This window comes from Cyprinus carpio, chromosome A16, assembly GCF_018340385.1.
Source record: "Cyprinus carpio isolate SPL01 chromosome A16, ASM1834038v1, whole genome shotgun sequence".
NCBI lineage: Eukaryota > Metazoa > Chordata > Actinopteri > Cypriniformes > Cyprinidae > Cyprinus > Cyprinus carpio.
In genome coordinates this window covers 3,337,053-3,355,373 of record NC_056587.1, presented here as the reverse complement: position 1 = coordinate 3,355,373, position 18,321 = coordinate 3,337,053, and the positions used below count along the sequence as shown (strand labels likewise).

Sequence of the window (18,321 nt, the reverse complement as noted above, 5' to 3'; positions counted from 1 at the left end):
TTTGTGTGTATGTATATATAGTGAGTTATAAAGCTTAGTGACTTTATAATACAATTAAACGAAAGACAATTCATAAATTAATAACTTTCCTTCTAAGGCTGATGTTTATTCAAGCTTCCCCACATTACTGTTCAGTAGGCAGGACTGACATTAGACAGAGAGAACAGAAGAATCTGAATGGAAAAATTCATAAAATGATGAGTTGTTACATCATCTTTCTGAAGTTCTCGATGGCTTCCTTCACTTTCTGCAGTTCTGTTTCATTCTGCCTCAGCTGGAGAGAAAATAAAAATGTTGGACTTCTCTTCAACAAAAGCAACTGCAGAAAACTGTAATTTAAGATCATTTTCTCAGACAAATTGCTTCCCCTCCATCTTACTTACCTTCTCAGCATCTGCCTCCTGCACTTTAACAGGAACTTTCTCCTTGTAGTCGTTCTTGGCCGTCTTTTCCATCATCTTTTCCATCTGTTTCTCCAGCTCCCCTTTCTTTGCTGTCAGTTTAGTGACCTCTTTTTCCAAATCAATCAAACCCTGATTTGCAGAAAAGGATTTAGAAACCAGCATGTTTACAGACACAGAAAGCTCATTACACTTGAATGTGTTGATGTTATTTTTAGAGAATGATATTTAAATGCACTGTATCTCCCCATTTCCAGTTGATTAAATTAATGAATGTATTTGGCAGCTGTGGTGGGGATTATAACAACTGGAATAAAACTCCTTCAGGTGTATTAGTGCAAGTGAAGATGCTTTCGTCATGAAATAACATTCTCTAAGATTTTTACCTTTAGCATGAGGTGAACAGTGCATTTATCTGAGGCGATGGCCACCGCACAGCCTTGTGGGATAGTGCTGTCACCCCCTACCACCGGGTAAATAGCCTGAGAGTAAGACAGTGTCTGGATCTGAAGACTGTATGTCTGGACCAGAGCAGCAGTATCAGAGTCTATGCACTGTAGATAACCTGTTACAGAGAGATAAAACAACCATGAGATAAGACACACGTGTCTGCTAATAAAATATAATACAGACTGTGAGGTTCTCATATGTTAACACCATATATGCTCAGTAGGTTGTGTGTGATGTGGGTAATATTGAAATTAGGGATGCACCAACTTTTGCCTCTTGTAATTCTGTAATGAAGCTGTAGTCACTTACGCAAACCCTTACGAATGTAGCTGTTTTACTCCCGCTCTCAGTAAGTTAACCGCTGACTAACCTCAACATTAACAACAACAATGAAAAAAGAGCGCATGCTTTTTAACATGCATCTGACTGACACTCCCACTCTAATGTATCTATCTATATATAAAATTATAGTTTAATTAATTAGATTTTAAGATATTTATATATATATATATATATACATATATAATATATATATATATATATATATATATATATATATATATATATATATATATATATATATATATATATATATATATATATATATACACACACACACACACATGCATACTATATAAAATACATCTCTTCAAGGAGGTCTCGGTACGCTTGTTTGGTATGATTTTAGTTGGGATGCTTTTTGAAATTGTTTGATTTTGGTGTGCACAAGAGTGAAATTGCTGGATTGACAACTGACTATACTGAGATTAAAAAGAAAGACAACAAACTCTACTGAGATCACCCTTAAAGTACCAATATTGACCCAGGCCTTGAATCAGTGCATCCCTAGCTGAATCTAGCCAGTTTGAGAAGAGTGTGCAGTGTACTGTGTGAGGTCTCACAGTCAGCGCGGGTCTTGGTCAGGTTGTAATCGGCCCTGAGTGATCGGATGGTTTTGACCACAGACATGACAAACTCCATCTGACGGTCAACGTCCTCGCTGTGCCAACAGAACTACAAACAAAGCACACCATTTACACCAGAAACCACCACAGAATGCATTTCGTTCAGACAAAAAAATGAACCAGGATAGAACTCTCAAAAGAACTCATTATAGTGCGACATCAAAGACTATATCATGATTAATAAACCGTTTGTTACCTAAAACATTCTGTTTGGATCTACAATTCTTGTTATTGTACTCAATACAGCATTTTTTGTTTTTGGACTCAGGTCTTATTCAGCAAGTAGAGCACCCTTGCATACGCACACAGTATGTGTGGGCGACATTATGAACGCATCACCATCTTGACTTTTTACTAACTTAAATAATTTCATTGGCTGAGGTAAATCACAAGGATTTCCTGCCAACAGCATGACGTGACAACCTGTGACATTCCTTATCAGAATAGAGTAACATTTTTACCTGCCTAGATATTAGAAAACACTGCCATTACACTTGACCTCTGACCTCTGCTCACCTCTGATGTTTCTGGATAAGGTGTGACACAGATGCTGGGAGGGCTGTCCTGAGCACGTCTTCTTGGCAACCGCTGGAAAAGCTCTTCAGTAACAAAAGGCATGATGGGAGACAAGAGGCGGAGTCCCACCTCCAAACAGGTGTAGAGAGTCTGTCTGCAGATGTCCGCCTGCTTTTGTCCCTCCGAGTCTGTCCTGCTCAACACCGGCTTCACACTCTCCTACATCAGCAGAAAAAAACCCTCTCGAATTTAACTCCCCCAAAAATGATTACAAATAAATGTGCACAAAAAAGAAAAAATTAAATATACAAATGTAGAGGCCAAAAACAAATGTATTCATTACCAGATATACATCGCAGAGCTCGTACAGCCAGAAATTATAGATGGCCGTGGTGATTGTCGGAAAATCGTAGGCCTGGAATCCACTATCACACAGGGCTACTGCTGCGCTCAGACGGGACAGAATCCAGCGATCAGACACACTTTCACTGCCACACAGCTGAGAGACACAGAATCATTTACACACAATACACCACAGAGTATAAGTTAGCAGCATAACATGTCCTGACACATCCTCCATCTATCTATCACTTCCTCCTGTCCATCTCTCTCTCACCTGAGCTTTCTCCCAGGGCACAAACCCCTCTCCCAGAGTCCTCATGGCGAACTTCACTGCATTCCACAGCTTGTTACAGAAATGCCTGTATCCCAGAATCCTGTTCACATCCAGATTAATGTCTCGGCCTGGGAGAAATAAACAAAAAGCACAAAATAATACTTTATGTAACCACATACCTTATTATATCTTGAACTAATCTAAAAGGAGATTCAATGCTGTATATGTAAAGTACACTAATAAATTCATAACATTTGTTTCCTACAACAACATTGTGTAAACTACTATTTGTGTACTAGTGTATTGGACAGGTCAGTGTAGATATGCTTTTGATCATTTTTTTTTATTTTTTACCTTGACTGGTGTAAGCGCACAGAGCAAATCTGAGCGCATCAGTCCCGCATTCTGGAATTCCACTGGGATAGTCGGATTTCTGCAGAGCGAACACGAACAGAATGTCATAGAAAAGCACAGCAGCAGATAAAGGTACAGTAACAAAAGATTTGAAGGAATCTCAAGAAATCGGGTTATACCTGTCCCTGTTTGGCCTTCTCAATCTCCAGAGGGTCTAGATTGCTGTCCATTAGCTGAGCATAAAGACCCTACACATACACACACACACGCAAATCTCAAGTTCATTTTGTGCAGTGACACCTTATGTAGCCATGTTGTGTTGATGGAAGAGCTGTTGTTGTTCAGTTACCTCCAGTGAAATGCCAGCGATGACGTCCAGAGGGTCGATGACGTTACCTAGAGACTTGCTCATTTTCCTTCCATGTGCATCCCGTACCACTGCATGCAGGTACACCTGAACAAACACATCAGATTTACACTTACAAACACAAGTTAGTCTAGCTTTGATTGCAGTGACACAGCTTGATACATCTGAGAACAAGTTCAGCAGTCACTACTTTTAAATTCTGTAGCTCCACTCTATATAGAAAAAATACACACACACACGGTATATGCAGGATTTTTAAGCTCAAATGTAAGACATTAAGACCTTTTCAAAACCTGCACATATAAAATTAATACCATATGTGCAGGTGGTGGTGGTGGGGGTGTTGGGTTTTTTATATTTTTGTCTTTCCACAAGTTCACATTTATTACCCTGCATGTTTGCAGCATAAAAACACTTGTTGATTTTCACATTGGTCTGAACTGAAACAGCAGTAGGGCTTATTGAAAATGCAAATTCTATTTCTGTCAGCAGATGGTGCTTACGGAACGGCAGAAATACAGCGGTTTCCCCATTAACCGCAGTACACAAAGCAGCAGAACAACATATATTACACGAGCCAACTCGATAAATATAATGACACACATAAACACACATCGCTAGACAGATAGTGAACACATCTTGTTAACATTTATAATTATTATTTGACTGAAATGTTGCAAGGACGTGACAATGTGTTTAAAGAGAATAAAAAATAATATCAAAAAAAAAAATGCCTGCTTGTTGTTGATTAAATCCAGTGGTGACATTCTACAGTGTTGTCCACTGACGTTGTACATAGTCTTGTTGCTGGAAACTGAGTAATCACTGTCCCAGCGTGCAGTGAGCCAGGGTACTTACAAGTGACCGGATTCGTGTACACGATATACTGATTCACAAGCTAGGGAGCTAGGGAGCTGATTGAGTGCACCCTTTGAAACATGCAGCACTCATATTATTCAATGTAATCATAAACTTTTGAAGTTTAATCGTCACATTAAGCCATATCGCAATTCATGTCTTTCCATCCCTAAATTTAAGACCTCTTGAAATAATATTTAACATTTTAATAAAACTAAATATAAGACTGTTTAAGGACTCACAAAAACCCTGCACAAACATCAACACACCCACCTCTTTGAAAGGTAGCTTTCCAGTGAGTTTGAGGCCCATCATGACCATACGAGCCACCCAGAAGAACAGGATATCATGGCCCGTCTCTAACAGCGTGCCTGGGTAGAAGACTCTCAGATCCTCTGACTAACACACAGAAATTGCAAAATTACACAATCAGTGCAGGTATAATATAATGCTTATGTAATCAAAATATATTTTTAGAAATATTTATATTCACATTGCAGTGCAGTGGTTGCCAAAAAAAGGAAAAAATCAATTAAAAATAAAAATATATTTAAAAAATATATATCATATATATTTTAAAATTGTAAAATTAAACAAAAATAAAATTAAATGTAACATTAAAAATAAAAAAAATAAAATCAATTACATATTATTTTATTAAATAAAAAAGGGCTGTCGTTTTAGCATGTTAATTGAATTAATTAGTTACAGAAAAAATAATGCGATTAAAATATTTTAACACACTCGCCCCACCCCAGACCTGCATGTCATTTTACATTTCATACAGTTGACTGTTGACAAACATGATGCAGGGTAACAACTCACTGCGTGATGTAACCTATAATGCAGTTTTATGCCCCTAAAATTTAAGATATTGGGGCAAAAAAAATGCCCCTGTTTAAGTTTTTGTCTCATATTTATATCATATGATAAGGGATATCACATGACCTAGGCCAACACATTTAGACTGAGTTAAGACTAAATACTGCCACTGCAATCTTACATGCTGCCCGCGACATGAGTGTGTGTGTGTGTGTGTGTGTGTGTGTGTGTGTGCTGTATTAATATCTGACCTCATTGGGCCAGCCAAAGATGGAGAAGGGGAAGATCCCAGAGGAGAACCAAGTGTCCAACACATCCTCATCTAAAACACAAACAGACAGAAAGATGCTTTATTGATGTCAGGGGGTAAATACTGACATAAGCAAAACAGGAGGATAAAACGACTCAGTTGTAATCAGAGCATGTGTAGGTAAGACTCGTACCCTGGCGCAGAGAGATTTTGTCTGCAGTGACATTGAAGCGTTTGGCAGCTTTTTCTCTGGCTTCCTCCTGTGATCTGCCGCTGACCCAATAATGCCCGTCCACATCCTAAACACAGACAACAACATCTTAATTCCCAGCATCTGTGTGTATCCAGCGCACACACTGCATGCGGCTCTGCTCACCTCGCCTGGTTTGACTGACGGATCATTCACAGTCACAAAGTACGCCGGTATCCTGTGACCCCACCACAACTGCCGTGAGATGCACCAATCCCTGAAACCCACAAAACATTACCACATGCAGAAAAAACAGAAACTCCAGCAGAGAACAGCTGAGCTGAGAAAGATGGGTCACCTGATGTTGTCCATCCAGTTGAACCAGGTTTTGAGGTGGTGGTCAGGGATGATCTTGAGCTCTCCATTTCTGACGACATCTGCGGCCTGCTTTCCCATCTCTCTGCAGTCCACATACCACTGAGGCTTCAGCAGAGGCTCCACTATGTCCTTAGAACGGCTGAGAAACACATACAGCAGTCAAAACCTTTATACATGCTAATATAACAGCTAAAATTAAAATAATTGTCTATTCCAAGAATAGACGGCATTTCTACATAAATTATTAATAAACTGCAATACATACAATTATAAATTACAACTTATGAATTTGTAATAATTATAGGTTGAATATTTATGTAGTTGTGTTTATGGTCTACAGACGAAAGATGTCAGGCAACCTGTCCATGTGGGCTTCTGCATGATTTAGCTAGCTTCTATCAGGTGACTGATTTATTTCACTAAACTAAACAATTACACACAATCGTTCAAAAGTTTGGGGTCAAATTGTTTGAAAAAAATGAATACTTCTTTTTAGCAAGGATGCATTAATCCAATCAAAAATGACAATATAGACATTTATAAGATTACAAAAAAATTATATTTTAAATAATGTTGATCTTTTGAACTTTCTATACGTCAAAGAATCCGGCAAAAAAAACTAATGTATCAGTTTCCACAAAAATATTAAGCAGCAACTGTTTCCAAAATTGATGATAATAATAATGTATTTTGAGCATTTAATCAGCATATTAGAATGATTTCTGAAGGATCATGTGACAATAAAGACTGGAATAACGACTGCTGAAAATTAGCTGTCATCACAGAAATAAATTAAATTTTACAATACGTTAAAATATAAAGCAATTATTTTAAATTGTAATATTTCACTATATCGCCATTTTTAATTTTACTGACCCCAAACCTTTGAATGGTAGCATGCTTTGCTTTTAAAAAATAATAATAAAAAAGTCCTGTATATAACATTGTGGTTAGAGAACAATTTTAATTAAACGGCATAAAGTTTACACTAGCAAATTACACAAGGATTACTGTTCTCTGGTGAGGTGTAATTTGTTGCTGAATGACAGCCTTAACAATGCACTTTTTAAAAGTTTTTAAAAATGTATTATTTATTCCTTTTAAAAAATTATTAAATAATAATTTTATTTTTAATTGTCTTTTCATTGTTCATCTCTTTGTTATTCCACCAGCAGGCACTTGCATATAATGTTTTATTATAAATAATTGCAAATAAAGATTTGCAAGCTATATGACAGTTCATGTGAACATTTTCATTTCTGTTTCCATTGGCTGCACTGTATCCTACACACCTGTCCATGACCATCTATGTGCATGTGGGGAGTTTAATAAATCATTCACTTCTGTCCACAATCCTATCAGACCAGATGATCCACTAGTTGAAAGCGGCTGAATATTAAGGAGTTGAGTGTGAGTCAGTGTCTAACCTGCAGACGGGCACCACCATAGGATTGTCTTTGACCTCCTTAAACTGACCCAAGTCTTTCAGAGCCTGCAGCACAGCTTTCCTTGCCTCAAAGCGCTTCATTCCCTAAAACACCAGAGAAAAGCAGATTATTCAAACAACAATTAATCAGTTTATCATTATGTCTGCACCAAGATTCAAATACCTGATATAAATAGGGTGAAATATATCACAGTATGTGTGTGCCTACCAGGAATGGAGGAGGAACATTGATGAGGAGGCCATTTTCATCGAGGATGTTGATGAAGGGCAGTTTGTGTCTCTCTCCCACCTCATAATCATTATGATCATGAGCAGGAGTGATCTTCACAGCACCTGTACAACGACACCGCACTGTAAACTGGACACGGACCCAGAACACACCAGGTTGAAAGACAATCTCAAAGAAAATACGTTTCTGTCTTTGAAACTTTTATTACCTGTTCCAAAGCTCATATCAACAAAGTCATCAAACACGATGGGCATCTTCCTGTCACAGAATGGGTGGACGACCATCTTTCCTTTAAGATGCTGGACAGAAAAGAGGTTTCCAGTGAATTTAACTCAAACATCTAACTCAAGAGTCTTGAGAAGGAAACTCTTGTGTCACCTGATATCTGGAGTCATTAGGGTGGACGGCAACAGCTGTGTCTCCGAGCATCGTCTCAATACGTGTGGTGGCCACTACCACCTCCTCATCTGCAGGACAACATTTCATTTTAAAAATGTATATCGTATAACGTATGTCTCGTCAGTGCATCGAACCTCATTTCTCCAGACTCCACTCTCACCTGATCCTTCGACCTTGTAAGAGAAGGACACCAGCACTCCAAACTCAACCTTCTCATAATAACCCGGTACAGGAAGGAGAGTTCTCCCTGTCAGCTCCTTTTTATCAACCTGGAACACAAAACTCATCACGTGACCTCAGTGAAAAGAGTCCTGGTGACTGTTAGTGAAGATGTCACTTCAGTCATCAGCCACTTTCCCACATAGACTTAAACTGGATCAAAAGTGACAGTACATTCCTGAAAATTCAGCTTTGCCATCATAGGAATACATTACATTTTAAATGCATTCAAAAAGAAAACAGTTATTTTAAATTGTAGAAATATTTCACAATCCTCTTTTTAAACAGAAAGACTGTTTTTACTGTATTTGTGTGAGCATAAAAAAAAAAAAAAACTTTCAGACCCCAAACTTCTGAATGTTAGTGGCATTTATCATAGACGGGAGTGAGTGACATTGAGACATCAGAGTGTGCATGCAGATATGAACGTACTTCTATGTCAGAGATGGCAGAGTTGAGGGTGCAGGACCAGTTGACGAGTCTCTTGCTCCTGTAGATCACACCCTCCTCATGCATACGTATAAATGCCTCCTGGACCGCAAATGACAATTTCTGCAAGCAGACGGTATTACACATGATTACAGAATAGCCATCATTAAATAGTTACACTTTAAAGCTTAGTACTGCAAAGCTTGTTAACAAAAACCAGAATTTCTGGATGTTATTTAACACCTGGGTTGATTTTTTTTTTAATCTTTATTTAAGCATGTTTGGGTTTTGTGCATTGTACTCACATCATCCATGGTAAAACAAGCTCTGTCCCAGTCCAGAGAAGAGCCCAGCTTCTTTAGCTGGTGATAGATGCGATCTCCCTTTCTGTTCGGAAGAGAAATTTGTTCATATAATTGGAGCTAAATTAATTATTTAATGATCTAATGGAACGATCCATCTCCATTCCAGAATTCTCCTCAACCTCTCACACTCACTCGTTCTTCCACTTCCAGACCTCCTGGATGAAGTTCTCTCTTCCGAGATCATGCCTGGTCATCTTTCGCTCTTTCATCAGTTTCTTCTCCACCACCACCTGTGTGGCGATACCAGCGTGATCACAGCCGGGATTCCACAGTGTGGTCTCTCCTCTCATCCTGTGCCTGCATCATCACACCAAAGCAAACCCATTTCACACATCATTACTTTTGACGCATGATGTCATCATAGCTCACTCCTCAACAGTCATTTATTATATTGGGCTTACCTGAAGTGAATTAACTTTGTTATGCTTTATTAGCAGTTATATGCCTGTCTATTTTATAATTACTGTATAAAGTTAACATTATGGCTTATAACAGTTACATTAATAATTTATAACAATTATGACTGGTTACCATCTTGTCAAGCAATCCTGAATAGCATTGGTCAAGGCGTGACCAAGGTGGAGGGATCCGGTTACATTAGGTGGAGGAATACACATCATGAACACTCCACATGGGTTTGGCTCACTTACATTCTTCCTCTGGAAGCAGAAAAATTATTTCAAAAATTGACACTATCATTCAAAATTTTTATGTATTTAAAATAAGCCTCTTATGCTCTCCGAGGCTGTGTTTATTTGCTTATAAAGTATAGTAAATACAGTAATATTATAAAACATTATTGCTATTTAAAAGAACAGTTTTCTATTTGAATATATTTTACATTTATTCCTGTGATGCAAAGCTGAATTTTCAGCAGCCATTACTCCAGTCTTCAGTGTCACATTATCCTATCATATTTGTTCTAATGTGATAATTCCTTCTTATTATTATTAATGATAAAAAAGGTAATTATTTTTGTGGAAACCATTATATGTTTCAATTTTAATCTTTCCTTGCTGAATAAAAAAAACTAATTTCTTTAATGATTTTAATTGACCCCAACCTTTTGAATTATTGGGCACCTTCAGTGTATGAGGATGAACCTAATACTTTTGATTATTTTTATGTCATACCCCATATTCAGGCTTGAAGAAGCCCTGTTTCTCCCACCAGGAGTACCAGGCCGCTTCCACAAACTGAGGACTGTAAGAATCAGGCAGAGGACTCAGGACATCTGAAACACATGAAGGGAGACACATAAATGACTAGACGGGTGCATTACAAATCTGAAAAATATCATTACTGCTAATGGAAGCAAAAGCACACCTTTTTTCTCTCCAGGTGGCGTGGGGACTTTGTAGGTGATCACACCCAGTTCCTTCTTCTCAGGTTTGGCCTTTTTCTGTTGGAGGGGACAGAAGTTGAAGCAATACATTATGGCAAGTTCTCTGTTTGTGTCAGTTTTAATAAGATAATAAGATGCTGGGATCATCACTCGACCTCAGTCTGAGGCTGCATCTTCTTCTTCTTCTCTTCCATCTCTTTCTTCTGCTGAAACTTTTCCATCTTTTCTCGCTTCTTGGCCTCTTTCTTCAGCTGAGCCTCCGTTTTAGGTGGACCTGAGAATAATAAATCAAACCAGTCATTCAGCGGAAACAGACAGCTCCTAAAAGGCATTCAGACTGTGATAAGACTACAATCTCTCTGCAGTTACAAGCTGATGTTTCAATCTGCTTGTTTATAATGGTCGTAAAATACACACAAAACACTATTCCTGAATACCATTCTTCAAAACACACACATTCTTACCATTAGCAGGTGTAGCCGCTTCAGAAGCAGCAGTTGCTGTGGCAGTGACAGCAGGGCTAGGTTTGGGTGTCACAGGCACCATTTTCTCACACAGTGAGATTTTACCCAACACCTTCAGGAACTGTGGCTGGTTCATACAGGTATTAAACCATCTGGTCACATTCACCAACGACTTCCTGTCCACAGGCTCCAATGCCTTCAAATGCAACAAACACATACTAATAATGAGGAATCGATCAATCATCCTTTGACACCAATTACAACTAATTAAATATAAATTTAAAACCTGTATAATTGTATAACTAAAACTGAATTTGTACTATTTTCTATTTATGCATTTTTTTATGAATCGAAATAAAGCTAAAATTTAAATATTACACGAAAAACCTACATGTAAAACCTTAAATTAGAAATGTTGGCCTTGGCAACTAACTGAAATAAATCATTTTAAACTGAAGTACTAAAATAAAAATAAATTAAAGCCATAAAGAAATATATATAAACAAATAAAGAAATATATATATATACAAAAGCACATAACCAATTAACTAAAACAGACATTTTAACAACCTTATTCAAAATATTCATAAATAATATGTAGGTATTATAAAAGGTAAAATAATACTAAAACAACATTAATCAGTATGATTTTCTTCTATTAAATGTCTAGGTGTTTTTTTGCCCATACAGTGGAAGTCAATGGCATGCAACATTGTTTCTGGACTCCACTGACTTTCATTGTTTGGCCAAAACAGTTCAAACATTTTTTTAAAATGTCTTCTTTGTTCCACAGAAGAAAGAAATACATACAGGTAGGTTTAGAATGATGTCAGAATCTAAATGTGAATCTTTTGGGTGAACAAGCCTTTTAATAATACAATCTGTTAAGATAAAAGAGTTAATGTGGTCAAGTGTACAAATGTGTACTCACATATTTGAATGGCAGGAGTGCCGCCACAGAAACAGCAATATCTGCCAAAGTCACAGCCTCTCCTACGAGGAACGTCCGCGGCGCTAGAGTCTCATCTAGAGCTTTGAGAACACGCAGCAGCTCTGCTCTGGAACTCTGCTGGAGCTAAAATTAAAGATCAGTTGATATTACATCAAAAATAATAATAGTGCATCTATAATAATAATGCATTTTGATCATATATGGGACAAATACATACCTTCTTATCAACCCCCATGATCCCCAGCAGAGGGAATGTCACAGCACAGGCCACCGGTGTCAGCTCATTCTCAGCAAAGCTCAGCCATTGCCAAACCTGACTTTCCTGTTTTTTCTCGCTGCCTGTCTGCTTGCCCGCTGCTGCCAGGTACCAGCTCACAGCATTAGCACCGGTGAGCACGGTGCCCCCCGCGCCAGCTAAGACCAGCGCAGGGCGAGATCTAGCCACCTCAGCCGGAGGGTCCTCATGAACAATTCGTGGAGGAGATGGACAGAATTCAGCAGCGATCAAGGGCAACAAACTCCTGAAGTCATCAGGGTGGGAAGAGATGTATAGAGTGTCCATCTGGCAGAGAGACAAGTCAATTAATAATTACTTTTTTTTTTTCAGAAAATAAATATTTTGTAAAACTCTCTTATAATTAATTATTAATTGTATTTAATTTCTACAGTTTTGTGTCCATGACTGTTATATTAACGACAGAGCTTTAACACGGAAACGAAAGCAAAAGTATCAGAATAATGTCAATATTCTTTGTCAATAAACAAAACCTTTACGATGTTAATATTTACAACTATTTTATATCACACTTTTCTGCTTTCCTTATATATTTAATTTTGTGATTTGAGCCTCGTCATACTTGTTTTAATTGTGCAAATGACAAATAAACTGTACATAACTATATGTAGAACATATCACTAAATTAAGATTCCCTTAAGTAATTTTATTCATTTTAAAATCTTAATAAACTCTTTTATTAAGTAACCTTTTTATTACAATGTAATGTTTCAATAATAGTTTTAGTATTTTGAGGTAAAAACAGACCGGCTAATTGGCTAAACGCATGATCTGTTCAGTGCAGCAGAGCTATGATTGCAAAAGTCAAGAAATTACATATACGACACATATACACACATTGTATTGTATTGATCAGCATACATACGGCAATATCTGTGTTTGTTTAAGTCTTGTTCAATATCATTAGTAACTCACCTGTAGGCTGCAGTGGAGAAACGTCTGCCTAAATCCAGCATGCAGAGAATCCAATGCTTCTTCAGCGCTGCCGTAAAGTGATGTTACCAGTCGCAAAGCGCATCCGTCTGACGTAAGAAATGTGTAACAGCCTAAAGTCTCCGATAGAGGCGCTATTAGCTACAATTACACTCAACGTTATGTAAGCCACTGAAAAATGAGAACCGATAGGCAGTGTACAAATGAAATAATGGAAAGATTGCTTATCTTTTTTATTTTATTTTATATTGCCAGTTAAGAACATTTTTTTATATAGAGATAAAAGTATTGACAACGTTTTAAATTGTATTATTTTGATGAGCTAATATAATTTTCACCAATTTCATCTCATAAGCCTTCTAGGGTCCAGGGACCCCCAGGGGACCACAATGGAGTGCTAGGTTTAGAGAAAGAACAAATAAATAAAAATAGGTTAAAATAAATGAGTAAATAATTCATAGAGTAAGTAAATAAGTAAATAAATACATCTAACAGTACAGTAGCATACTGTAAAGAGTAGGGAAAAATAATAATGTTACATGGACAACTTGATGGAAACTAAATATTAAATAAGTAATATTATATATATTTATAATAATAATATCATATTTGGAGATCCATGAAAACTCCTCACAAGAACGAAAAAAAAAATGGAGATAGTATTCACATAAATGACTCGTCATAATAAAATATTATGTACAGGTGCCAGGTGCTCTTCTAATAATAAGTGATGGTACATTATAAAATGTTTCCTCAACTTTTCACCTTTCTGCACAGTTTATCTTGTTATTCAGTAGACTTACCTCGAAGAAGGTCTTGTGCTATTAGACTATAAATGACAGGGAGCATGACTCACAAAGAAGAGGTTTTAATGCAGCATATAAACCATGACACAGCAAGGTCTTTGTATGTCAGATGAAACTACCAACATTTCACAATTATTACATAATCTTTCTGCCCCTTAAAACATAAACATTTCTCAGCATATTGAAAGAGTTGCAAATCACCCTGCACCTTCCTTATTTTTAAAAAAACATTAGGATGTTTATGGAGGTATTTTAAGGCAGAAAGTAAAACAGAGGTTTCATGCCATATGGTTAATATTCAGAGCGCAGTCGGACACTACAGAGTGCAAAGGTCAGGTTCCGGAAGTAAAAATCCCATACAGTTTCTCCAAAGGGGAACTGATTTAACAATAACTTGTACATTTTTAAATGACAGACCAACTGTGAGCTACAAAATTGTTAATCAGTATTGTATATGCCTTTGCTGAAGCCATTAGTCTGCATGATTTCTACTTAATTTTTAAAGGATCAATTTCAACAGTGGAATTCATAGTGAAAAACTAAATTATGATTCTGCTGATAAATCTCCACCATTCAGATAACTGAATCAAGCACACTGCACCAACTGGCTGCCCGCCTCCATTAAACGATGCAAATGACATAATTTGTACATACATCGCAATAAACGTAAAATATATGTTAAGAACACAGTCTTGTACCTTTAAGTCATACTTTCAAATACTTTTTATAAATCAAAGTTTGTAATGTTATGATTCACCTCATAGATAGTTGGTTTGGTTTTATGGCTTATAACTCTTTAACAAAGACTTCTCGATGGGAAAATATAGGAAAAATACTTCCGGAACCAAAGTCGCTGAAAAAAGTGGGCGGGGACTTGTACACTATTTGTGCTGCAATATGCAAATAAGTTATCTAACACAAGCATATACACACATTTAAGTCTATTCACCGACAACTTCAGATTTCAGGAATTCAGGTGTTTGCAATTCAGATGATTCCCCTGAGCTCCCTCCAAAAGCTTCCTGGACATTCGATATTGTATTGTCCACTACTCCACCGATGATGGATGCCATAATTTTAAGCAGGTGGCCCACCCCCCTTCCACTTCTCCAGGTAAGTTTGCCAACCCCACTTCCCACTGTTGACACCTGGTGGCCCATTTCCGAGGATACGGCACATAGATAATCTACCGTCTGATCCCAGACTGACCCAAGAATCATCCTGATGATCCTAAAACCATTCCCCACCGTTCCTGTCATGATTCCCAAGGTATCCAATGCCAGAGTGCCTGTCCCTATGAATCCCTCCTGGAACGCCATGAACAGGCTGCCGGCTAACGGACTGAGGCAGGAGTAAACCGTGCACACGCTTGTTTCTCCTGTCTGGTACAAGGTGTTCAACACACACAAAATGGCAGATGACACTCCTGAAGCCAAGTTGTTGACCAAAGTGTAGCTGTCACCAGGCACCGAGGCCAGAACAGCCAGATCTTCCTGAAGAATGTAGGTTAGCTGAAAGGGAAGGTTAATGACTGTGTTTACGACTGGGGAGAAAGGGGCATAAAGGAGAGAGACAGTGGAAGACAAAACATAGAGGAGGACAGACTCTGATCTCTCTGTCTCATTGGTGCTCTCCTGAATGTCCATGTCTGAGCTCAAAGAAGATATGTAGCTTGGAGCTTTACCATTGTCGTGCTCCAAAATCACTTTCTCTATCATCTCTGTTTCCTGAGAGTTGTGTTTGCCGATGTGTTCTTCACTTTGCTTATCAGAGTTGGGTGTTTTGATGCCATTCAGTTGCTTTTTCAAGAGCGATGCAAGTTCCTCTTCGCTCTGATGTCCTACTTCACCACAACCTCCTGAAAACAGGCCTGTAACTCCTATTAGCTCCTCCAAAGCCTCAATGCTGAGCACCTTCATGTCCCCCTCCTTCACTAGCCCAACACTGAAACTACCATCTCCATCTGATGCAGCACAACACACTGCTGACCACAACAGTTTCCCCATGCACTCATTAAACCCACCCACACCAATCTGCACATACATTTCTCCACTTGTCTTTGAACACATTGGTATGACCAAGCTCCGTATAAACTCTGCTGTCAGAGCGTCCCATTTCAGAAGAGGGTAGTTGTGATGGGGTGATGGGGCCTCATCTGTGGTTTCTCTGTAAAGAGCTGGGATGGCCACAGGGGAGTCATCACTGATCTCTTCTCTGGCATCCTGCTGATAGGGTAAAAAACACAGGTATGATTAATTATTTAATTGCAGAAGTATTCACTAAAAAGCATTTCTCTACAATACAAATGGACAAACATGCACAATATTTTGCAATGTTCAAGGATTGTTCACCCAAAAATGAAAATTCTGACATCTTTTACAGTGCTCACCTTCATACCAGTCCAAAACTATATGATTTTCTTCTGCAGAATGTAAAAGAATACATTTTAAAGAATGTTAACTAACCTTCACTGTATGGACTAAAAAAAAAAATGTAATAAAAATATCTTCTTTTTTGTTCTTCAGAAAAAATGATGTACGGTTTTGTAATGACATGGGAGTAAATAATGACAGAATGTTCACTTTACACAAAGAATTTGAAATTGGGAGTTCTGTGGTTGATAGAAACAAATGAGATTTTGAGGTGTGACTGAATGAAACAACCTGTTCTGAGTCAATTTCACGAATAGCCTTGTTTAAAAAAAAACAACAGTCAGATTGTCTTAATGGGTTTGTTTGCATTCTGTATAACATCAATCTATCAGCCTATTGCACTTGTCTGTAAGAGTGACCATAGTAAAGAAATTAAAAACCTTAAAAAAAAAGTTTGAAATGTAATCTATATATTGATGCTAGATGCTGGGGAGCTGCACCACATGGCATTTTTCTACCAGAATTAACCTTGTCTTGTCATAAAAAGGTCCAATTATCTGGTATTTTAGGAGACTTATTGGCCTTGACACACAGCACACAGGGACTCCAGGGATACTCTCTATGATGTAATTTCCTGTTTGTTTTCTGCATGTTGGTTGCACAACAACTGACTTTGAAGACATGATTTCTTAATTGTAATAAGAAATTAAGCAATTTTGTTAAAATATTAAAAAAATTATTATACATTTATTCTATATATATATATATATATATGCAATTCATTATATATGTGTATATATATATTTGTATTTATTTGTTTTTTTGAATTGTATAGAATGATTTTAATAATAAATAAATAATAATGTTCTTAAAAACTCTAACTTTAAATGTACAAAATAAAAAAAACAAAAAACACTTTAGATGAAAAAAAAATATCATAGGTGTACTTGAGTCAGTGTCAGTGTACAAACTGCATTTTTAATGATTTTTTGTTGTTGTTAATTAATAGAAATTACAAAAATATTACTAAATGATCCATGAAATTGTAAGATTTTTCTCTTCTGCTTGACTTGACAGCCTCGTACACTTGCATATCAGCAGAAACTGTCATGACTATAATTAAAATTCAGTCATCTATAACCTGTTCTTACACTCATTTAGTACAATAGCTCTGCCCATGAGATAACAGCCAACACTTCATCACAACAACGCATTTTTAGCAAATACATATGCTCAAATCTTCCTCTGAAGTCTATACAAGCTCCAAGACTAAGAGAGAGAAAAATAGTCTCACCGTGCTCTGCTCTCCTCTGCCCCATCCATTATTCAAGCTCAAGTGAAGGGCTGTATAGACGGTGGTTTGGCAGTTGGTGTTATAGAGCGATGCAAAAGGCCGTCCGGTCAGATGTCTGTGACATCGCTGCTCCAAACCCAGCTCAGACAATGAGTGTGGAGGTGCACCTCTGAAAAAACACTCTTGACACTGGAGGAAACCTGGATCAAGCTCCGTGAGTGTACTTGCCCGGACTACAACATCATTAAACAGCACTGCAGAAATGAACACTGCAAGTCTGGGCAGAGCAAACAGCATGGCTGAAACCTTCAGTACAACGAAGCAGAGACTGCAGCTAACAGTGCTGAACTGGCAGCTCTCTCTCCCCCTCAATCTTCGGCTATGCAGAATGAGTCTGAGCACAATCTCACAACCTTCTTCATCCCTCCCCCTTTCACTCCCTCACTCTCTTTCATCCATCCCTCCCTTTCTAAATCACACTTTCTGACTACACCACATTTTAGTATTGCTATAATGCACACAAACCAGTGCACACACCTCTCACACACCTTAAAGACTACCTGTGTGTCAGCATTCCCCCACATCAACACTTAATTTTTGCAGCT

At 37.7% G+C, this 18,321-nt stretch overlaps 2 protein-coding genes across 3 annotated transcripts; both read right to left on the bottom strand.

The window, feature by feature from the left end:
• Positions 1 to 73: 73 nt before the first annotated feature.
• On the bottom strand, positions 74 to 13,344 carry LOC109106496 (valine--tRNA ligase-like). The gene is made up of 31 exons (XM_042772061.1): positions 13,227 to 13,344; positions 12,234 to 12,578; positions 11,996 to 12,139; positions 11,065 to 11,260; positions 10,756 to 10,874; positions 10,582 to 10,657; positions 10,389 to 10,489; positions 9,787 to 9,914; positions 9,388 to 9,552; positions 9,196 to 9,277; positions 8,894 to 9,013; positions 8,403 to 8,511; positions 8,222 to 8,310; positions 8,052 to 8,142; positions 7,823 to 7,947; positions 7,595 to 7,698; positions 6,148 to 6,306; positions 5,976 to 6,066; positions 5,793 to 5,898; positions 5,601 to 5,671; positions 4,801 to 4,926; positions 3,652 to 3,756; positions 3,482 to 3,550; positions 3,303 to 3,381; positions 2,949 to 3,076; positions 2,676 to 2,831; positions 2,333 to 2,551; positions 1,754 to 1,865; positions 788 to 966; positions 384 to 533; positions 74 to 274 (listed from the first exon to the last, which is right to left on the bottom strand). The coding sequence occupies exons 2-31, from the start codon at positions 12,576 to 12,578 to the stop codon at positions 206 to 208; spliced, it is 3,813 nt and encodes a 1,270-aa protein (XP_042627995.1). The 5' UTR covers positions 13,227 to 13,344; the 3' UTR covers positions 74 to 205.
• Positions 13,345 to 14,093: 749 nt separating this feature from the next.
• Positions 14,094 to 18,287, bottom strand: LOC109105870. Of its 2 annotated transcripts, none has more exons than XM_042772055.1 (2): positions 17,717 to 18,287; positions 14,094 to 16,275 (listed from the first exon to the last, which is right to left on the bottom strand). In XM_042772055.1, exons 1-2 carry the CDS (start codon positions 18,011 to 18,013, stop codon positions 14,992 to 14,994), a joined length of 1,581 nt encoding a protein of 526 aa, XP_042627989.1. In that variant the 5' UTR covers positions 18,014 to 18,287; the 3' UTR covers positions 14,094 to 14,991. The 2 variants fall into 2 exon arrangements, with proteins under 2 accessions (XP_042627989.1, XP_042627990.1); XM_042772056.1 differs by having other exon boundaries at positions 14,094 to 16,272.
• Between the last annotated feature and the right edge of the window lie 34 nt (positions 18,288 to 18,321).

Bases quoted from the DNA above. Each gene is read 5' to 3' on its own strand.
- LOC109106496 (XM_042772061.1), bottom strand. From the start codon at position 12,578: ATGGACACTCTATACATCTCTTCCCACCCTGATGACTTCAGGAGTTTG. The intron at 9,278-9,387 runs GTGAGTGTGAGA...TCTTCCGAACAG, and splicing joins GTCTGGAAGTGGAAGAACGA to AAAGGGAGATCGCATCTATC. The intron at 2,552-2,675 runs GTAATGAATACA...CTGCTGATGTAG, and splicing joins AGCTCTGCGATGTATATCTG to GAGAGTGTGAAGCCGGTGTT.
- LOC109105870 (XM_042772055.1), bottom strand. From the start codon at position 18,013: ATGCTGTTTGCTCTGCCCAGACTTGCAGTGTTCATTTCTGCAGTGCTG. The intron at 16,276-17,716 runs GTGAGACTATTT...TTACCCTATCAG, and splicing joins GCAGAGGAGAGCAGAGCACG to CAGGATGCCAGAGAAGAGAT.